General features: G+C 36.3%; 1 protein-coding gene across 3 annotated transcripts in view; it reads left to right on the forward strand.

Annotated features, from left to right (window-relative positions):
* The window catches only part of SCAPER (S-phase cyclin A associated protein in the ER), a 537,506-nt gene that overhangs the window by 292,317 nt on the left and 222,813 nt on the right, over positions 1-22,376 (forward strand). For all 3 annotated transcript variants that reach the window (XM_032267297.1, XM_032267296.1, XM_032267298.1), the window contains one exon: positions 1,641-1,767. In XM_032267297.1, the coding sequence (XP_032123188.1) occupies positions 1,641-1,767 (127 nt within the window). The remainder of the gene's footprint in view (positions 1-1,640; positions 1,768-22,376) is intronic.

The following is a 22,376-nucleotide window of genomic DNA, read 5'->3' on the forward strand; positions in this document are numbered from 1 at the left end:
GCTTCTAGCCACCATGTTGGACAGTGCAAATACGGAACATTTCTGTCACTTCAGGAAATTCCCTTGTAAAGCTTTGCATGGGAGAAGCACACATTAAACAGTTAGTTCAATAAGTATTTTTAATTCTCTTGTGATGAATGCTTTAAAGAAAGTCAAATCAGAGCAAGTATTGTTTGTGCTAAGAGCTGAGGGATAAATAGTAATGTTCTAGGTAATGTGGGAGTGGAGGAAGCATTTCAGAAGGAAAAGATGAAGAACATTTGCAGAAAGCCCTGAAACAGGAAGAAGAGAGAGCTGGTTTCTTCTAGAGATCTAGATCTCTAGATCTAAAAAGAACTCATGCGTACATCCTGTGTGGTGAGATTAGTCCTGCCTGGCAGGACTAAATAAGAGGAGCAAAGAAGACCTTGTTGGGTGAAATGCAGAGAAGTTTGTAGATTTTATGGCTGAAAGTGAAAATTTTCTTGTTCTAATAACTTCTGTTTTCTCTGTGAAATGTAGGATCATCTTATGAAAGCAAGAGAGAGAAAGGAAAGGGTGGAGTTTTGAAGAGAGTGGGGAATGTATGAAGCAAATCTTTGTGGACAGTGGGAGAATGAGCACCCTAGAGAGATTTAGTAAGAACTTGAGTCGTAGTCCTACCAGTTTTTTGCATGTTCTTACTTTTCTCCCTGCCCAGGTTCAGAAATGGAAAAGTCTGGCAGTTGTTTTCATTAATCCAGCTAAAGAAATTAATGCATGCAAGACACTGAGAGTGGTGCCTGGCACATAGTAAGAGCCAAACAAACATTATTACCACTGCTGGGGTTTGTCTAAGCAGAGTAAATAACAGAACCACAGAGAGGAAATGTAGGACATTTGCAAGAAAATGATTATAATAATGTACTGTGGAATCTACCACAGATAAAAATTTAAGTAAGGCACTGGGGATGATCTATAGGGGGAAAGTGGGGAGATCTGATGAGCATCTATTAGTGGATGCTCAAGCAGATACGTGGAAAGCAGAGGAGGGTTGCTCCAAGAGTGAGGTGCATGAAACCATATAGGGGCCACAAAGAAGTACTGCACACGGTGATCTGAATAAAGACTCTTACAGTCCAGGTATAATGTGGTATTTCTTAGTGAAAAGCAAATAAATGTTCTGTTTTCTAAGTAAATGACATGAGCAGTAGCAGATAATCCCCAAACTGCCTGTAAACAAACATTTAGAAGTTCAACATTCTGAGGGTTTATAAAGGTGATAATATCCAAACCTATTTGAAGATTTAAATCAATATGTGAAAACCTGCTCAGGTTAGTATACTCATTTCCTCTGCTGTCATCTTCTCACCTTCTCTCCATTCCTAATTCTGTTCCAATTTGAGAATTATACAGAAACTAAGGGCATCAATTGCTCTAGCTAATCCTGTAGATGGATAATACTGTCCTCTAGTTCTGTTTTGTGCCATGAGGAGAGGATTGGTGGTCATGAATATAAAATAACACCAGCTTTATTAGTTGTCTGGTTTTTTTCTTCCCTCAGGTACTCTGTGAAGTATTTTCAAATACTGAAAGTAACTTGTGTTTCAAAATGTTTTGGAAAATGAAATATTATAGTCTAATTCATTAATGTCATTCTTTCCTTTCATTTGGTATTAAAGGCTTCAGCGATTAGCCAAAGATCTTCTAAAACAACTACAAATACAAGACAGTGGCTCATGGGCAAACAATAAAGTATCTGCTTTGGATCGGACCCTAGGAGAGATCACTAGAATACTGGAAAAAGAGGTGTGTAACTAATCTCTGGCTTTTGAACCTCAATCTGTGTAATCCTTTCTCACTATGATGGTACGTAGAACTGTAAGGCAGACTCAGTGTATGCCTTTCCTCTGTGTTTTCTAAAGCGGGTCAATAATAGATGATTTTTTTTTTACTTTTGTTCTTTTCAGTTGTTTAATTGAATCTGTTTTCAGGTTTTTTTAATTGAAGTCCTCTTTAGGTCATAGTTTCCTCAGTCATGTTTTCCCCACACAAACTGAAATTATTTTGTCAGGAATCACAATAATAAAGATGTATGACTTTATGACAGAAAATGGAATACTTCGAATTATAAAACCTCATAAATCACAGCCAGATTTCTACAAAAATACCAATATCCCTGATTCCAATACATTTGGCAGTTTTCTTTAATGACTTAGAACCATTAAATATCTCAGTTATAGCTTAAACATCCTCAGTGATTTTTAAAGTATTTATTATTCACTATAGAAAAATGTTAAATGTGCAAAGAAGAAAGAAAACTCCCTGCAATATCAACTGATAACACTTTGTTGTATTTTCTTCTGAACCTTTTATTGGAATTTTTTTACATTATTTTATCTGGCTTATTTTATTATAAATACTTTATCATGTCTTTACAAATCTTTAATGGAATGAACATATCACAGTTTACATAATGTATAACATTTAGGTGGTTTCTAATTTTCTATTTAAAGTAATGGCCACTTTCATTTATTAGCTATAGTTCCCCCCCCCTCCCCGCAACCCCTTTTTCTGGGTATAAAGGTTGTTATGTAAGATTTGGTATATACAAAAGAAATAATAATAAAAAGTAATGCTAATACAGTGAACAGCTGTGAACTTACCACACGGTTTAGAAGTAAGATTGTTTCCACTGCATTTATGGTTCCCAGTATGATCCTTTCTCACCCCATCCATGATTCCTCTAAAGGAAATACTGTGTAGAATTAAAGATGTATTATTGTTTTATAGAAATAGCTTTATTGCTGTATCACGTACATGTATTGTTAAATAATGTTACTTGGTTTTGCTTGGTTTTGACCTTCATAAAATACCATTACCATAGACCTCTACAATTATTTTTTTCAGTCAAAATTATGGTTCTAAGTTTTATTTAGCCTTATAAATATAGCTGTTTTTCATTGCTTTTCTCTGCTGTAGAGTAAGTCCTTCATTGTGTTAATACTACAGTTTATAAATCTATTCTCCTGACAATGAACATTTCAGAATGTGTGTGTGTGTGTGTGTGTGTGTGTGTGTGTGTGTGTGTGTCAGTGTGAGTATGTGAGTGTGAGAGAGAGTGAGAACATGCAAGCATGGGCAAACAGTGCTGCTCAAACATTCTTGTATCAGAGTAAATAAGAATTTCTTTAAAGCTGAGAGTCTCAGGTTTTTGTTTCCATCAGAATTGTCTAGAGGACTTGTTAAAACACAGATTGCTGGGCCTCACCCCCTGGATTTCTGATTAAGTAGGTTTAGGGAGGGTCCGGAAAATTTGTATTTCTAACAATTCCTAAGTCATATTGATGTTGCTAGTGCAAGGACCATATTTTGAGAATCACTACTCTGATATAGGGCATATGCCTCAATGGTGGAATTGTGCGGTCATCAGGCATATGAATGACCAACTTTACAAGATAGTGCTCAGCTACATTGGAGGAATCGAAAGCAGCATATTCAGTGTGGCATTGTGGCGGAGCTGTAAAGTCAGTTCTTGTGTGTAACACATCCCTTTCAGGGTGTCAGAGGTTCAGAAACTGGTAGTTGTCACACATTTGCTGAATGAAGTATTTAAAGATTTCATGTGCCTTGATTATTTTTGTAAAGATAAGAGTACTTTGAATTAAAAGGCAATTGCTTGAAGACACTGCGACATGTATTTTATCTCATGAATATTGTTTTAGATTAAAGTAATAAAACTTTTGAGGAAAAGGCAAAATGATCTGTATAAGAAACGTATTCAGTATGAAAATGTAACTGAAGTTATTTAATTCACAAAGGGGCAATTTACTGAAATACCACTGATTTCTTATAATTTGGGGGAGAAAAATGTTGTCTGGCTTCCAGTCTAAATGGTCTGTGTCAGGAACCTTGCTGTAAAGCTGCCCTCAGAGTATACACTGCAGGACCACCTAAGAATTTAGACTTACCTACAATAAGATCCTTTTGCTACTTTTATAACTAAAATCCTTTTTTCCTAGCCAAGACACTTTTACTTTATGAAGACTTCTGTAGGGTAATACTGACATTTTAGTGTAATTCAGCAGGTCATATTTATGATTTCAGTCTAGGAATTGTAAATAACCATTCCTTTTTGTTTGGAAAACTGCCTGGAGTGACAAACTCATTAGAGCCAAAGCCAAGTACCCAGTGAAGGATATTTGAAGACAGTGTAGAAGAGACAAGGTAGGACTGGAAGAACCTGGGCAAGTGTAAGCACTAATGGAGGAATGGTGAGAGATGAATCTGGAGGTCTTTATTTGCTTGTTTTAGACCTCAAAACACAGATGCTTTCTACTAATACTTGATACAGTGTTTCTTTAGATAATTTTTTTCAAGTTTTGAGAACTATTTTAGACCTAACGGGTTAGACTTGTGATGTATAGAAACGCTCTTGTCATGGAAGGGGTCAGGAAACCGAGGAGACCTGGGTTTGCAGCACTTACTGCACATTTTAGGTCCCTTCTGGTTTTTGGGGTTTTCTGACTTCATTCAGAAATTAAGTCTGTAAGTTTTTTTTATGTGTTATGCTTTAAAAAAAAGTCTAAAGCTACTTCTGTTTATTAACATAGTTCAGTCTAGGGTCCTGGTACCACCACCCCCAAGAAAAACATCTGAAAATGCTGGGTGGGGAAGAAAGCAGTTTTCTTGAAATCATCAAAGAGCTAGGAAGAAATTAAAGTATTCCCAGTCCAAAGAAAAAGCAAGAATTTAGAAAGTTGTGCTGATTACTGAATTGCCCCAAAAAGCTTGTGCCAGACTGGCAAATGTGGGTTTGGTTTATAAGCATCATCATGTAAGGTGATAAAAGTAAAAGTTCTTAGGGCTGCCTAGGGCATGAGATCAAATAGGAGATTTTTCTTTTATAAAGATAAGACCACATCAGCCTGCTCCATCACTTAATCATGAACCTTCTCATCCCTCCCTCAGGAATATGAAGAAAAAACCTTGGCACAATGCAGAATTTATACCCATCTTCCAGCCCTTGGCATAGATTTGCTGCTTAAATTCACATCATCTGTATTATTTCAAATGGTGAATTGAGTTTAAAGTTGTCCTAGATTGATTTGTGGTGTCCTTAGGAACCAAGCAGAAGAGAGTACAAATCCTCATTGGAAGAAGACACCTTCATTCTAGTCCTCAGATAATTTCTGTTAAATAATTTTACAAGGACACATAGCCATGGTGAAAAGATAAGCCCGAAAGTCAGTCAGTCATGATGAACAAGCAGAAACTAGAACCGCAAGCCTCTGTTATTACTAGTAACAGATTATAAAACTATGCTTGCTGTTTTCTGAGGAAGTAAAAGGCAAACTTGAAAATTTCTGTAGAATAGACTTGGCAATAGCGACAGTAGATAATTCAGGGCTATCCTCTCCCACTGATGACAAAAAAAAAAATATGAAATAAAGCTGAAATACAAACCGGGTCCAAGATCCAGCAATTTGGCATTTTGGAACTAGGTACCATTGATGATCCAAAAGAAGTGGACATGAGTTTCATTAGTACTTTTGAGATTATTTGCAGGACTGGTGAGAAAATAAATGTGGCATCTAAGATAATCAATGGTAGGGACTGTGGCAAAAAAAACTCACATTTTGGTTTGGGATCTTAAAGGACTGTACAAGGAAAGTGGGTAGACAGGAAGTATACCAGTCACTACGCAGACAGCTCTATTTCAAATCATGTAGGTGGCTGGGAAAATCCAAATTGCTGAAAAAGATTTAAGTGATCCTAAGTTGCTAATACCCCATGTGTCTAACAGAAGCAACTGGAAAATTTATTTTGGAGAAAAATAATAGCAACTTAAGTCTCAAATTATCTCAACAAAATAAATTTCAAATGCATTATTTGGCACAGTAAGGTGATTAAGCATACAAAGGGACAAGAAAATATGCATAAAATCCAATAAAAACAGACCTACAGAGGCTTCAGAACTATGCTTACCATGATCAAAAATATAATTATTAATTATTTTTTAAAGCTATGTAGCACATTTGAGAAAACAGAATTTGAGAACTGAACATTTTAGTAATAAAAATTACAAAAAATATAGATGAGGTAACAGTAGAATATACCATACACTGGAAGATAAATCATAAGAAAGAATCCAGACTGAGCATGGAGAGAAAAAGATATACAAAATAAAGGGAAGAATATAAGAAGGAAATGTCTGTAGAAAACTGAAATTTACAAGAAAAAAACCAACCCCATCAAAAAGTGGGCGAAGGATATGAACAGACACTTTTCAAAAGAAGACATTTATATGGCCAACAAACATATGAAATAAAGCTCATCCTCACTCGTCATTAGAGAAATACAAATCAAAACCCCACTGAGATGCCATCTCACGCCAGTTGGAATGGCGAGCACTAAAATATCAGGAGATAACAGATGCTGGAGAAGATATGGAAAAATAGGAATGCTTTTACGCTGTTGATGGGAGTGTAAATTAGTTCAACCATTGTGGAAGACAGTGTGGTGATTCCTCAAGGACCTAGAAATAGAAATTCCATTTGACCCAGCAATCCCATTACTGGGTATATACCCAAAGGATTATAAAATGTTCCGTTATAAAGACACATGCACACATATGTTCATTGTGGCACTGTTTACAATTGCAAGGACCTGGAACCAACTCAAATGTCCATCAGTGATAGACTGGATAAAGAAAATGTGGCACATATACACCGTGGAATACTATGCAGCCATAAAAAAGGTTGAGCTCATGTCCTTTGCAGGGACATGGAGGAAGCTGGAAACCATCCTTGTCAGTAAACTGACACAACGGAAAACCAAACACCGCATATTCTCACTCATAAGTGGGTGTTGAACAATGAGAACACTGGACACAGGGAGGAGACTGTCACACACCAGAGACTGTTGGGGAGTGGGGAGGTAGGGGAGAGATAGCAGGGAGTAGGGGGATTTGGAGGGATAACATTAGGAGAAATACTTAATGTAGATGACAGGGGGAAGGATGCAGCAAACCACCATGACATGTGTATACCTGTGTGACAATCCTGCACGATCTGCACATGTACTCCAGAACTTATTTTTTAAAATAATAAAAAAAACAAAAAGAAGGATATACACTTTGGAAAATTATGATCTATTGTGTTAACAGAAGAAAAAAAATCTCAAAAGATGCAACAAAAGCATTTGGTAAGCTCAGCATCAATTAATGATAAAGATTCATAGTAAACCTGGAGTAGAATGGAATTTCCTTAATCTGACAAATTGAATCTACCAAAAAATATTATAGCAAAACAATGTTTACTGGTGAAATGTTGAAAATTTTCCCTTTGAAATTGTGTACAAAAGGAGAATACCTGCTGCCAACACTTATGCTTAAAATTGAGGTTCTAACTAGTGGAAAAGTAAATAAACAAAACTTGTAAGATTTGAGAGAAAAAGTGAAATATTCATTGTTAGCAAATAATATGTTATACATAGAAAATTTAAAATAATTTACAGATAAATATTAGCACAAATAGATTAACAAGGCTACTAAGGGCAGGATATAAAAATCAATTATATTTATATATAATCAAAATATTAAATAGGAGTAAATCTATAATGTTTATGGATTGGAAAACTCACTGTGGTATATTTTTCTTTTCTGGACGCACTTATTTGTAGATTCGGTGAAATCTTATTTAAAATTCCAACACTTTCCAATATTTAGGTGCAGATTCTAAAATACAGAATTTCAAAAACCTAATGAAACAGTGTCCCAAACACTGTTGAAAAAGAACAATATGACCAGCACTTTGGGAGGCTGAGGCGGATGGATCACTTGAGAACAGGAGTTTAAGACCAGCCTGGCCAACATGGTGAAACCCTGTCTCTACTAAACATACAAAAATTAGCCAGGTGTGGTTGTGCTTGCTCACCCCAGCTACCTGGGAGGCTGAGGCAGGAAAATCGCTCAAACCCAGGAGGCAGAGGTTGCAGTGAGCCAAGATCGCGCCACTGCACTCCGCCCTGGGCAACAGAGCAAGACTTGTGTGGGGGTGGGAGAGAACAATACGGGAAGATTTGCTCTACCAAGTATAAATACTTTTTATAAAGCCATGGTAATTAGGATAGTGTACTATTGGAGATGAGATGGAGAAAAAGAAGAATGGAACATAATTGAATTCATAAACAGTCCCATTTGTATGTATATACTTGATTCGTGACACATGAGGCACTTGTCTATGCGCATGTGGAAAAAAGGAGCATCACAAAGCATTGTGGGAAAGTATGCTCTATTTAGCGAATAATGCTATAATGATTGAATATCCTTGTTTTTTTAAAAATGTAACTTTTATCTCACATCATAAGCAAAAAATTAATTCCAGATGGATCTAAGTATAAACCGAAAAAACTAATTTTTAGACTAATCTCTTCTTTACCTCAGAGTTTTGCCTGGACAAGAAAAGGACACAAGAGAAATTAACAGTAAAGGGAAACTTGATAAATTGGGCTGCATTGAAAATAAGAACTTTTTTTCATCAGAAGACACCAAGAAGAGAGTAACAAGACAAGTATTAGAAGGGAAGAATATTTTTTATACCTATAATCAACATAAGAGTGGCATCCAAGTATATAAGGAATTCCTACAAATTAATGAGATATAAACACAAACCAAACCAGTAGGATAATGAGCATTCTGAGAGAAATCCAGATAGCTAAAAAAATGAATGTGAAGATAGTCAACTCTTTAGTAATCTGGACAATTCAAATGAAAAATTCAACGTGGCATTGTGATTCACTTATCAGAATGACAAAAATTGGATTGAAAATACCAAGTAATGGCAAAGATCTAGAGCAATGGGAACACACACTGTTTGTGATAACATAAGTTGACCCTACCATGTAGCAAACAGTCTGCTATCCTCTACTAAATTTGTAGACATGTGTTATCGTATTTCACTTTTAGGTATATACTCTGGAAAACAATGCATATATGCCCCAGGCAAGATGTACACAATTATTCAATGGCAGCATTGTTTGTAATCACCACATATGGAGAATAGCCCAAGAATCCATCAACAGCTGGAGATACAAATTACGGTATGTTCATGTAATGGACTATTATTCAACAATAAAAATGAGTCAACTACATCTATGGATAACAATGTGGATGTATCTCACAAACTCGTTAGTGAAACAAGTCACCAAAAAATATATTTGCTACTGCAAATTCCAGTCATATAAAGTTCAACAAAAGACAAAAGGACCTATATTGTTTTGGGATATACACATAGGTGGTAAAACTGTAAAGAAAATAGAACAAGGAATTTCCTAGAAATCAGGATGGTGATTGTTCAGAGAGAAGGGTGGGATGTATGATCAGAAAAAATCATATAGGTGGCTTCTGTAGTGCTTCTAGCTTTCTTTTCCTTGACTGGATACTGGTTACACAGTGTTCACATTAAAATTGTTCTTTAATTTGTTCATACATGTTTGCTAATTTTTCTGAATTTTCTGTATGTTCATGTTTAATAATAAAATAAATTTTTAGAATTTAAGATAAATTGCTCCGAACAAAAGATCCTTTTGTTGAAGAAATGTTCAATTATTTCAAATAAGAGTTTAAAAACTCTTACATATGCAAAAGCATTTTCCTTGTTCTTAGCATTGTATTAAATTTCGTCCAAGTGAACATGATCTGTATTTGCATTGACTTTTCTCATTACTTTGTGATGATAAACATTACATTTACGTTTGGATAGTAACAGCATCCCAGAAGCTTTCTGTGGTTTATCAGTAACATGAGACATGTGTATGCTGTTACCATAAGTAAACAGTTTAAGCAGATGGATTGGACATGGAGTTTGTCCAATTGCCTTTCCTGACTTTATAGAATCCTGCCAAATTTAAATAGAGATTCAGCTGTAATTCTTTTGAACCTGAGTAAGCAAAACACATAACTGGCAGCATTCATGATGTGAAGTGAATTGAGAGATGTGAAATCACAGTTTATGTTGTAATACCTATAGCAGACTATGCCATCCTTTGGTATTTTCAAAATTGATCTTGTAAAATTCATTCACAGATACCTGTACAAGGTAGAAAAGTGGAAACTCTTCCCTACCATTTTCCTCTATTTGCAAACTGTTTTGGCTATGTAACGCATGCCTAGGCTCAGAGAGTATAAATCACTAAGCCTTTAGAGCTTTTTCAACCTAATTATATTCAGAAAACTGTGTTCGGGTCTTGCTAGACACTGCCTATCTTCGAAACCCCATGGTTCTGCTTCTGCTATTCTCAGCTGGAAGTCTGCAGCTGAAGAAATGGGAAGCATTCAATACAGGAATCTCTTCTTTTGATCCCTTTACTATATTCTCAGCTTGCATAGTTGTTTCCCCATTGCAACTGATACATAACTGAATATAGCTCATATGACACCCATATTTTGTCAGAAGGTGACAAGTATATAGCCCAAAGTAAACTGAAAATGTTTTTCAGACGTTTTTCAGCTAGCTTCCCTTGGAAGACTCATATAAAGAAAAATTGAATTGTTATTTCATGAATATGACAGCTTTAACTTATAAATGGTTCATATTTTTAAAAAAGAAACATCAAGGTGTTGAGGGAAGGATAATTTACTGAAAAGGGTCATAAGGAAATTTCTAGGGGGATTAAAAAGTGTTCTGTATTTTGTTTTAGGTGGTGGTTACATACTTGTGTGCAGTCATCAAACTTCATCAAACTGAGTACTTATATCTTTATTGCATGCTAATTATACCTCAGTTTTAAAAAATACAGTTTGTCAATAATGATTTCAAAATTATATTATTTTTCAGATTTATAAAATGAGGCTTGCCTTGATAAAAACACACTATTTTAGTCACCTCTTCTGGACCTACTTATTGTGGCTTCCTTGTGAAAAATACTCTTATTCTTATTGTATTTATTTATTTATCTTAGTAGAGGTGGGGGTCTCACTGTGTTGCCCAGGCTGGTCTTGAACTCCTGGCTTCAAGTTGTCCTTTCACCTTGGCCTCCCAAGGAGCTGGAATTAACACCATGAGCTACCACACTGGCCAGAAAAGTACTTTTTTAAAGGCAAATAAATTTATGATAAAAACTCAGTGAGGATTGGGAGACTGAGGCAGGTGGATCACGAGGTCAAGAGATCAAGACCATCCTGGTCAACATGGTGAAACCCTGCCTCTACTAAAAATACAAAAATTAGCTGGGCATGGTGGCGGGTGCCTGTAGTCCCAGCTACTCGGGAGGCTGAGGCAGGAGAATTGCTTGAACCCAGGAGGCAGAGGTTGCAGTGAGCCAAGATCGCACCATTGCACGCCAGCCTGGGTAACAAGTGAAACTCCGTCTCAAAAAAAAAAAAAAAAAAAAACCTCAATGAGGAATATTAATGGTGCTGGTTTTGTTTTTTGTTTTATTTTTTTTAGAGTTAGGATCTGACTCTGTTTCCCAGTTTGGAATGCAGTGGTGCAATCATAGCTTACTGCAGCCTGGAACTCTGGGGCTCACACAGTTCCTCCTGCCTCAGTCTCCCTAGTAACTGGGACTACAGGTGTGAGCTACCACGCCTGGCTAATTTAAAAATTTTTTTGTGGATACCAGGCCTTGCTATGTTGCCCAGGCTGGTGGTGAACTCCTAGTCTCAAATTATTTTCCCAACTTGGCCTCCCAAAGTTTTGCTCACAGGCATGAACCACCACATCCAGCCTGATGGTGCTAATTTATAGGAACATTTTTCACACAAGTTGTGGTATTTTTTTTAACTTTTAAGTTCAGGGGTACAAGTGCAGATTTATTACATAGGTAAACTTGTGTCATGAGGGTTTGTTGTGCAGATTATTTCATCACCCAGGTGTTAAGCCTAGTACCCATTAGTTATTTTTCCTGATCCTCTCTATCCTGCTACCCTCCACCATCCAAAAGGCCCCAGTGTGTGTTGTTTTCCTGTGTGGGTCCATGTGTTCTTGTCATTTAGTTCCCACTTATAAGTAAGAACATTTAGTATTTGGTTTTCTGTTCCTGTGTTAGTTTTGCTAAGGATAATGGCCTCCAGCTCCATCCACGTCCCTGCATACTATATGATCTTGTTTTTTATGGCTGCATAGCATTCCATGTGGCTACATAGCATTCCATGATATATATGTACCACATTTTCTTTATCCAGCTTATCAGTGATGGGCATTTAAGTTGATTCCATGACTTTGCTATTGTGAATAGTGCTGCAGTGAACTTACACATGCATGTGGCTTTATAATAGAATGATTTATATTCCTTTAGATATATATTCAGTGTATTAGTGTATTCTCACACTGCTGTGAAGAAATACCTGAGATGGGTAATTTATAAGGCAAAGATATACTGTATTTTTAACCTGTTAATTTTTTAACTTCATGCTTGTTATTTGTTGAGAATGCTTGCATCTGTATTCATAAGAGATACTAGTCTTTAGTTGTTTGGCATCAGTGTCAGGATAATAATAGCCTCATGAAATAGGAAGTATTCCTTCCTCTTCTATTTTGGAAGAGGATGAGAAGAATTGTTTTGCACTATTTTTGAAGTGTTTGATAGGATTCACCAGTGAGGACCTCTGGTCCTAGGATTTTATTTGTTGGGAGGTTTTCTATTACTGATTTTGTTGCTTGTTATAGGTCTCCTCAGGGTTTTTATTTGTTCTTAAGTCAGTTTTGACAGTATGCATATATCTAGTGATTTGTTTATTTCAACTAGATTACTTAATTTGTTGGCATATATTTGATCATTATATATATCTAGATATATCTAGATATATATAATGATCATATATATCTAGATATATCTAGATATATATAATGATATTAGATATATATAATGATACATATCTATATATATAGATAGATATCTATATCTATCTATCTATCTATATATATATCTATATCTAGATATATAGATATAGATTTTTTTTTTTTTTTTTTTTTAGGTGGAGTCTCACTCTGTCTCCAGGCGGGAGTGCAGTGGCACAATCTCGGCTCACTGCAACCTCCGACTCCCTGGTTCAAATGATTCTTCTGCCTCAGCCTCTCGAGTAGCTGGGACTACAGGCACACACCACCACGCCCAGCTAATTTTTTGTATTTTTAGTAGAGATGGGTTTCACCATGTTGGCCAGGATGGTCTCGATCTCCTGACCTCATGATCCGCCCACCTCAGCCTCCCAAAGTGTTGGGATTATAGGCGTGAGCCACCATGCCTAGCCTTTTCTACTCCTTTTTATTTCCTTAAAGGTGGTAGTAATGTCCATACTTTCATTTCTGATTTTAGCAATTTATGTCTTCCCTTTTTTCCTCAGTCATTCTAGCTAAAGATTTTCATTGATCTGTTTAAAAACCAACTTTTGGTTTCACTGATTTTCTGAATTCTTCTACTCTCTCTTTTTTCTGTCTCCACTCTAATATTATTTCCTTCCTTCTACTATCTCTAGGTTTAGTTTGCTCTTCTTTTTCTAGTTTCTTAAGTGTAAAATTAAGTTAATTTGATATCTTTCCTCTTTATACTGGAGGTATTTACAGCTATAAAATTTCCCCTGAGCACTGCTTTTGCTGCATTTCATAAGTTTTGTTATATTGTGTTTTCATTGTAATGTATCTCAAAGTATTTTCTAATCTTTTTTGTGATTTCTTTGACCCATTGGTTTTCTAAGAATGTGTTGTTTAATGTCCACATATTGGTGAATTTTCCAGATTTCTTTTTCTTACTGATTTCTAATTTCATTCTTTTATGGTCAAAGAAGATACTTTGTATGATTTCATTCTTATTTTTTTTCCTGGTTACCACATTTCTTTATTTGAAGGAATGGTACAAAAAACTTAAGCGGATGTTTTGGTACAACTTATAGAAAAGGTAAAGGAAACCCAAGCATGCTTTCGTGACCAGGGAAGCCTATGGGGAATTAAAATTTAGTGAGGCTTGCTTTGTGATTATTGCATTTGAACAATTTTTAAAGTAATTTGAGACAATATGATGTTACCTTCCTTTGGAAATTTTTTATATACTTTTGTTAGGTACTAAGACTACTACTATTTCTGAAACCATCTTAATAGAATTTCAAGGTATAGGATTCCCTAGATGACTGGGGTGTCCTGAGTACAGGCTGTGAATATGTAGATTGGCTACCTTCCTTCCATGTCATGCTTTTTGTGAGGGTGAAACTTTTCAGTGTTGGTTGGAATGGTTTACCTTGTATTATTTTTGTGTTTTAAATGTTTCTCACAGATCAGCAAAAGCTGCCTTAACGGCTGTATGTCTGTCTCTGGATTTTCACCTTCTCTTGGATTTTTGACGTATTTTCTCTGACAGCATTGGTTTTTAAGAATATTAGAAAAATATTTTATTGAGCTTTTTTTTTTTTTTTTTTTTTTTTTCAGCAGGAGGTTTATCCTGATCACCTAATGTGTCATTGAATGAGAGGGTCCTTTTTATTAATTTTAAACCATTTTAATGAGTTTTAAAAATAAGTTAATATGACAGGATGGAAGAACATTAAAGTCTATAACATCAGAATTTTAGCAAATGCTGTTCGAATTTAATTAGCCATTTGCATAACTGAGGATCAACTTATTTCATATCAAGTCATGTTGTAAGTCTTGGAAAACAGTGTATGTTGTCTTCTCCTTAGAAAAGTACCACAGGTAGAGGGATTCATTGAAAAAATAATGAGGCCTATCTTGGCTAACTGAGCCTAGTTCAGGTCCTCATTCAGAAAACTATCCAATTGACTAGAAATATAGACTATTAGACTAGTGTTCACTAAATTTTAACCACACACATTTTTTGGTGGCTATTTGTTTCTTTCTTAGAGAATCTAGGCATGACAAATCAAATTAGACTTACCAGGTGGGTGAATGCCTATGCACTGCGATTAACCACCCTTCCCTAAAACAGTACCTGAGAACTTACTCAAAGCTAATGAAATAGCACACTTCCCTGAAGTATCAGTTTTATTCAAACTATAGGGGACAAATACATTAAAAAATTTTTAGTTTTGTCCATATTTGTGCAAAAAATTTTTAAAAATAATATCTCTTGAAGAAAGGTAGTATATAAAATACTTTGTGGTAAAATAATTTTTAAAGAAAATTTCAGCCAGGTATGTCAATTATTACAATAGGTAAGAAATATCATGAAAATGATATTTGAGAGCCAGAAGTAGGACCATTAATTATTTAATCTTAATTTTAAGTAAATAAATTATAAGAGGTTCTTTTGGCTCAACGTGTGACGTTGAGTGATTTTATTTCTCGGTAAGCAGATGTGCTTATTGAGGGTTTTGCTTATAGCAGCCTGATAGTATTCCATCATGCCACCTCTCTGGGTACATTCTACTCTAAGCTCACCTTAGTGATTGATTGCCTCATGCAGTGAGTAAATGCTTACTGTTTTTAACCGTATTTATATAAGTCTAGGTTCTCGGAAATAATGACACTAAAAAAATTGCCCGTGTCTAGATCTTGATGCTGGTTATCTTCAGTACAGCTCAGTTCTTTTAAATTAGTAGACTCCATGACAGATACCCTGTATATTAAGTAACACAGGTAGAAAACTGTTATCTCTTTAATGTAAGACATTATTTTCTAGTTTTGGTAAACATGGGCCACATTGAAAAAATTGAAACATTTTATATATTTGAAATAATGCTCATGAAGTCTCAAAGGTATTTCTTTCTATTGCCAAGTGTATATACCCCAGCCCTGTGTTGTGGGAATTCACTTTTCTCTGACATTACCGAGTCTTCAATAGATACTTAGAGAACTGTGCTGTAAATTAAATCATCTAACTTATTTTCTATTCCATTACCAGGAATTATGAAGAAACAGGATTGTTGAAAGTGATGATGTGGGTTAGATTTGGATCATCATTAGGACGGTATTTAAGGAAGCAGTGAAGAGCATTGTTAAAAGCATGGACCTAGAACTTACTGTTTTGTAATTGTATGACCCAGGACAAGTTAATTAATTTCTCTGGGTGTCAGTTTCCTTATCAGTAAAATGTAAGATTTTGATACATCCCAAACAGTTGTTTGGCTATTAAATGAAATATTGCATGTTAAGCTCCTAGCAATCAGTAGGCAGCCAGCAAGTGTTGAAGCAATATAATGCAGCTGTTAAGAGCACAGGCTTTGTAGTGATGGGCCTGAATTCAAATTCCAGATAGGTCATGTATTAGCTTTGTGAGTTCACTCAGCTTTTATTAACCTTTGTAAGCTTCAATTTCCTCCTTTGAAAAGTAGGATAGGATTACTCCCTTCAGCGCCCTTCACAAGGGTACTAATTCCATTCCCAAGATCAGAGACCTCCTAAATTAATCTCTTACCCAAAGGGCCCACACCCAATGCTGTCACACTGGGGATTAAGTCTCTACGTAAAATTTGGAGAGGGGAACACAAACATTAAGACCACAGCATAAAGCTAATAAGAAAAAAAAAAAAAACTCAGTGGGAATGACACCATAAATATTTGATGTGGGGGAATTTGATGTTTCTGTCAAAATACTGTAACTATGTAACTTTCTTTACAAAGTAGTAAACACACACACACAAATTCATATATACATATTCTGTTTTATTTTTCTTTAGCTTTAGTTTTACGGGTATATATGCAGGTTTGTTTCACAGGTAAATTATGTGTCATGGGGATTTGGTGTACAAATTATTTCATTACCCAAGTAATAAGCATGGTGCTCCGTAGGTAGTTTTTGAGTCCTCAGGCTTCTCGCAAGGTCCACCCTCAGGTAGGCCGTGGTATCTATTGCTCTCTCCTTTGTGTTCATGTTTACTCATATTTAGCTCCCACTTACAAAGGAGAACATGTGGTATTTGGTTTTCTTTTCCTGCATTAGTTCACTTAGGATAATGGCTTCCAGCTCCATTCATGTTGTTGTGAAGGACATTGTATTAGTCTGTTTCATACAGATATAAAGAACTGCCTGATATTGGGCAATTTATAAAAGAAAGAGGAGGCATTTCCTCACATGGCTGGGGAGGCCTCAGGAAACTACGGTCACGGCAGAAGGCAAAGAGGAAGCAAAGCACCTTCTTTATAAGGTGGCAGGAAAGAGAAGTGTTGAGCAAAGGAGAAAGAGCCCTTTATAAAACCATCGGATCTCGGCCAGGTGCAGTGGCTCATTCCTGTAATCCCAGCACTTTTGGAGGCCGAGGCGGGTGGATCACAAGGTCAAGAGATCGAGACCATCCTGGTCAAAATGGTGAAACCCCATCTCTACTAAAAATACAAAAAATTAGCTGGGCATGGTGGCGCATGCCTGTAATCCCAGCTACTCAGGAGGCTGAGGCAGGAGGATTGCCTGAACCCAGGAGGCGGAGGTTGCAATGAGCCGAGATTGAACCATTGCACTCCAGCCTGGGTAACAAGAGCGAAACTCCGTCTCAAAAAAATCAGATCTCATGAGAACTTACTATCACGAGAACAGCTTGGGGTAAACTGCCTCCATGATTCATTACCTCCACCTGGCCTCTCCTTTGACATGTGGGGATTATGGGTATTACAATTCAAGATGAGATTTGGGTGGGGAGATACCTGTATCTCACATTTTCTTTATCCAACCCACCATGAAAGGGCACCTGGATTGAGTCCATGTCTTTGCTATTGTGAATAGTGTTGCAGAGAACATACACGTGCATGTATCTTTATGGTAGAACAATTTCTATTCCTTTGGGAATGTACCCAGTAATGGGATTGCTGTGTCAAATGGTAGTTCTAAGTTCTTTGAAAAAGCATCACAACTGCTTTCCACAGTGGCTGAACAAACTTACTTTCCCACCGAATAGTATATAAGCATTCCCTTTTCTCTACAGCCTCACCAGCATCTGTTCATTTTTGACTTTTTAATAATAGCCAGTCTTACTATTATGAGATGGGATCTCATATATCTCATTGATTTGGGTTTCTCTCATGATTAGTGGTGGTAAGCATTTTTCACATGCTGGCTGTCCACGTGTGTGTTGTCTTTTTAGAAGTGTCTGTCCATGTCCTCTGCCCACTTTTTCTTTGTTTTTTGTTTGTTAATTTGTTAAGTTCCTTATAGATCCTGGATATTAGACTTTTGTTAGATGCATACCGTGAAAACATTATCTCCCATTCTGTGGGTGGTCTTTTTGTTCTGTTCATAGTTTCTTTTGCTGTGCAGAAGCTCCTTAATTTAATTAGGTCTCATTTGTTCATTTTTGTTTTTGTTGCAACTGATTTTGTGGTCTTGGTCATGAAACCTTTGCCAGGGTCTGTGTCCAGAAGAGTATGTCCTAGGTTTTCGTCTAGGGTTTTTATAGTTTGAGGTTGTATATTTAAGTCTTTAATCCATCTTGAGTTGATTTTTTAAATATGGTGTAAGAAAGGAGTCCAGTTTCAATCTTCTGCATATGGCTAGCCAGTTGTCACAGCACCATTTATTGCACAGGGAATCCTTTACCCATGGTTTGTTATTGTTGATTTTGTCAAAGATTAGATGGCTGTAGGTGAGCAGCTTTATTTCTGGGCTCTTGGTTCTGTTCCATTGGTCTATGTATCTTTTGTTTTTGTATGAGTACCATGCTGTTTTGGTTATGCTATTAGTCTGTTCTCATATTGCTGTAAACAAATACCTGAGACTAGGTAACTGGTAAGGAAAAGAGGTTTAATTGGAAGCATGATTCTGTCATCTGCCCAGCTTCTAGGGAGGCCTCAGGAAACTTACGGTCATGGTGGAAGGCATCCAGGGAGCAGGCACTTCACATGGCCAGAGCAGGAACAAGAGAGAGTGCCACACAGTTTTCAACAACCAGGTCTCATAAGAACTCACTATCGCAAAGACAGCATCAAGAAGGTTGGGACTAAACCATTCATAAGATGCCCACATGGTCCTGTCACCTTCCACCAGGCCCCACCTCCAACACTGGGAATTACAATTCAACATGAGATTTGGTGGGGACACAGAACCTAACTGTATCAGTTACTATAGCCTTGTAATGTAGTTTGAAGTTGGGTAATGTGGTATCTCCAGCTTAATTCTTTTTGCTTAGCATTGTTTTGGCTATTGGGGCTCTTTTTTTTGGTTCCATATGGATTTTAAAATCATTTTATTCTAATTCTGAGAATGTCATTGGTACTTTGATAGGAATAGCATTGAATCTGTAAATTGCTTTGGGCAGTATGGCCATGTTAATATTGATTCATCGTGTGGATGAGCGTGGAATGTTTTTCCATTGTTTTTGTCATTTCTGATTTCTTTCAGCAGTGTTTTGTAATTTTCTTTGTAGAAATCTTTCACCTCCCTATGTAGCTATATTCCTAGGTTCTTTATATGTTTTGTGGCTATTGTGAATGGATTACACTCTTGATTTGGCTCTAAGCTTGGATGTTGTTGGTATATAGAAATGCCACTGATTTGTGTACATTGCTTTTTTAATCCCGATACTTCCTTGGAGGTATTTATCAGATGGACCTTTTGGGCAGAAACTGGGATTTTCTAGATATAGAAGCATATTGGGTGGAAACAGAGATAATTTGACTTCCTCTCTTCCTATTTGGATACCTTTTATTTCGTTCTCCTGCCTGATTTTTCTGGCTAGCTCTTTCACTACTGTGTTGAATAGGAGTGGTAAGAGTGGACATTCTTGTCTTAATTTCAGTTCTCAAGAGTATGCTTCCAGCTTTTGCCCATTCAGGTTGATGTGTTTATCATCAATGGCTCTTGCTGTTTCGAGATATGTTCCTTGAATGGCTTTAGTTGTTGAGGGTTTTTAACATCAAGTGATGTTGAATTTCATCAGAAGCCTTTTCTGCATCTATTGAGATGATCATGTGGTTTTTAGTTTTAGTTATGTTTATGTGATAAATCACATTTGTTGATTTGCATCTGTCAAACCAAGGCTAAAACCTACTTGATTGTGGTAGATTAGCTTTTGATGTGCTGCTGGATTTCGTTTGCTGCTATTTTGTTGAGGATTTTTCATCAATGTTCATCAAGGTTAGTGGCCTGAATTTTATATTTGTGTTGTTGCCTTTGCCATGTTTTGATATCAGAGTGATGCTGGGCTCATAGAATGAGTTAAGGAGTCCCTTGTCATCAATTTTTTGGAATAGTTGCAGAAGGAATGGTACTATCTCTTCTATATATGTCTGGTAGAATTTGGCTATTAATCCAACTGTTCCTGGGCTTTTTCTGGTTTGTAGGCTTACTACTGATTCAATTTCAGAACTCATTATTGGTCTGTTCAGTCTTTTAGTTTCTTCCTGGTTCATCTTGGGAGGTTACATGTTTTCAGGAATTTATCTGTTTCTTCTAGGTTTCTCAGTTTGTGTGCATAGAAGCTAGTTTGTGTGCATAGAGGTGTTCATAATAATTTCTGAGGGTTTTTTGCACATCTGTGGGTTGGTGATAATGTCCCCATTGCCATTTCAGACTGCATTTATTTGGATCGTCTATTTTTCTTTTATTAGTCTAGCTAGCAATCTATCAATTGTATTAATTCTTTTAAAGAACCCACTTCCGAATTTACTGATCTTGTGTATGGTTTTTCGCATCTCAGTTTCATTTAGTTCAGGTCTGATTTTGTTATTTCTTGTCTTTTCCTAGTTTTGGGGTTGGTTTGTTGTTCTTTTTCTAGTTCATTCGGGTGTGGTGTTAGGTTAACGCTGTAAACTTCTCTTAATGCTGCTTTAACTGTGTTGCACAGATTCTGGTATGTTGTGTCTTTGTTATTTTTTGCATTTCTGATAATAGCCATTCTAAATGGGCTGAGAGGATATATCTCTTTGTAGTTTTCACTTGCATTTCCTTGATGATTAGTGACATTGAGAATTTTTTTTTATATACCCGTTGGCCATTTGTGTGTCATCTTTTGAGAAATGTCATGTCTCATGCCAGTCAGAATGGTGATTATTAAAAAGTCAAAAAACAATAGATGCTGTAGAGAAATAGGAATGCTTTTACACTGTTGGTGGAAATGTAAATTAGTTGAACCATTGTGGAAGACAGTGTGGCAATTCCTCAAAGATCTAGAAACAGAAATATCATTCGACCCCACAATCCTGTTACTGGGAATATACCCAAGGCAATATGAATCATTCTGTTACAAAGATAACTTGCACATGTATGTTCATTGCAGCATTATTCACAATAAAAAAAAAAAGACATGAAATCAACCCAAATGCCCATCAGTGACAGACTGGATAGAGAAAATGTGGTACATATAGACATATACACCACGGAATACTATGCAGCCATAAAAAGGAGCAAGATCATGTCCTTTGCAGGAACATGTATGGAACTGGAAGCCATCATCCTCAGAAAACTAACACAGGCACAGAAAACCAAACACAGTGTGTTCTCACTTATAAGTGGAAGCTGAACAATGAGAACACATGGATACATGAAGGAGAACAGTACACACTGGGCCTGTCAGGGGTCAGAGGGAGGGGGGAGCATCAGGATAAATAGCTAATGCATGCTGGCTTAATACCTAGGTGAGGGGTTGATAAGTGCAGGAAACCACCAGGGTACACATGTACCTATGTAATAGACCTGCATGTCCTGCACATGTATCCTGGAACTTAAAATAAATTTTTATTTAAAAAAAGAAATGCCCGTTCAGGTCTTTTGATCTTTTGTCCGTTTTTAAATTGGGTTATTTGGGTTGTTTTGTTGTTGTTGTTGTTTTTACTGTTGGGTTGAGTTCCTTATACATTCTGGTTATTAACCCCATGTCAGAAGCATAGTTTGCAACTATTTTCTTTCATTCTCTAGGTTGTTACTTTATTAACTGTTTGCTTTGTTATGCAGAAGTTTTTTTAGCTTGATATCTGTTTTTTAGCTTGATGTCCATTTGTCTGTTTTCTTTCGCTTTTGTTACTTGTGTTTTGAGATAGTTTTCAAAAAAATTCTCATTTACACATAAATGTCACGAAGGATTTCCACTATGTTTTCTAGTAGTGTTATAGTTTCAGGTCTTATATTTAAATCTTAAATCCATTTTGAGTTGATTTTTTTATATGATGAGAGATAGGGGTCTAGTTTCCTTATCGTCATCCTTAATAGCAACAAAAACTATGCCTAGGAATAAATCTTTTAACCCTTTTTCCATTTGCCCTGAGAATACTGACCAGTGGCACTTAGATACAGCATTTACCCCAAGATACTTTGCCATGAAATGGCTCACTTTCATTATTATTTTCACATTGTTCTAGTATATTGACTTTGGAAACAAGATGCCATTCTATTTGTAGCATTCTCTTTTACATAGTGGTATTTCCATCTACAAAAGATAGTAATTCTTAATCTCTGGAAATGTCAAATCTTAGAAAACGTAGCATTCCTAAAACACATCATTCTCAAACAGTTGTTGGCTGAAGATTCATTTGATAAAGCTG

Source organism: Sapajus apella, unplaced genomic scaffold (assembly GCF_009761245.1).
Source record: "Sapajus apella isolate SASKATOON/1434 unplaced genomic scaffold, GSC_monkey_1.0 scaffold168, whole genome shotgun sequence".
NCBI classification, from domain to species: Eukaryota; Metazoa; Chordata; class Mammalia; order Primates; family Cebidae; genus Sapajus; species Sapajus apella.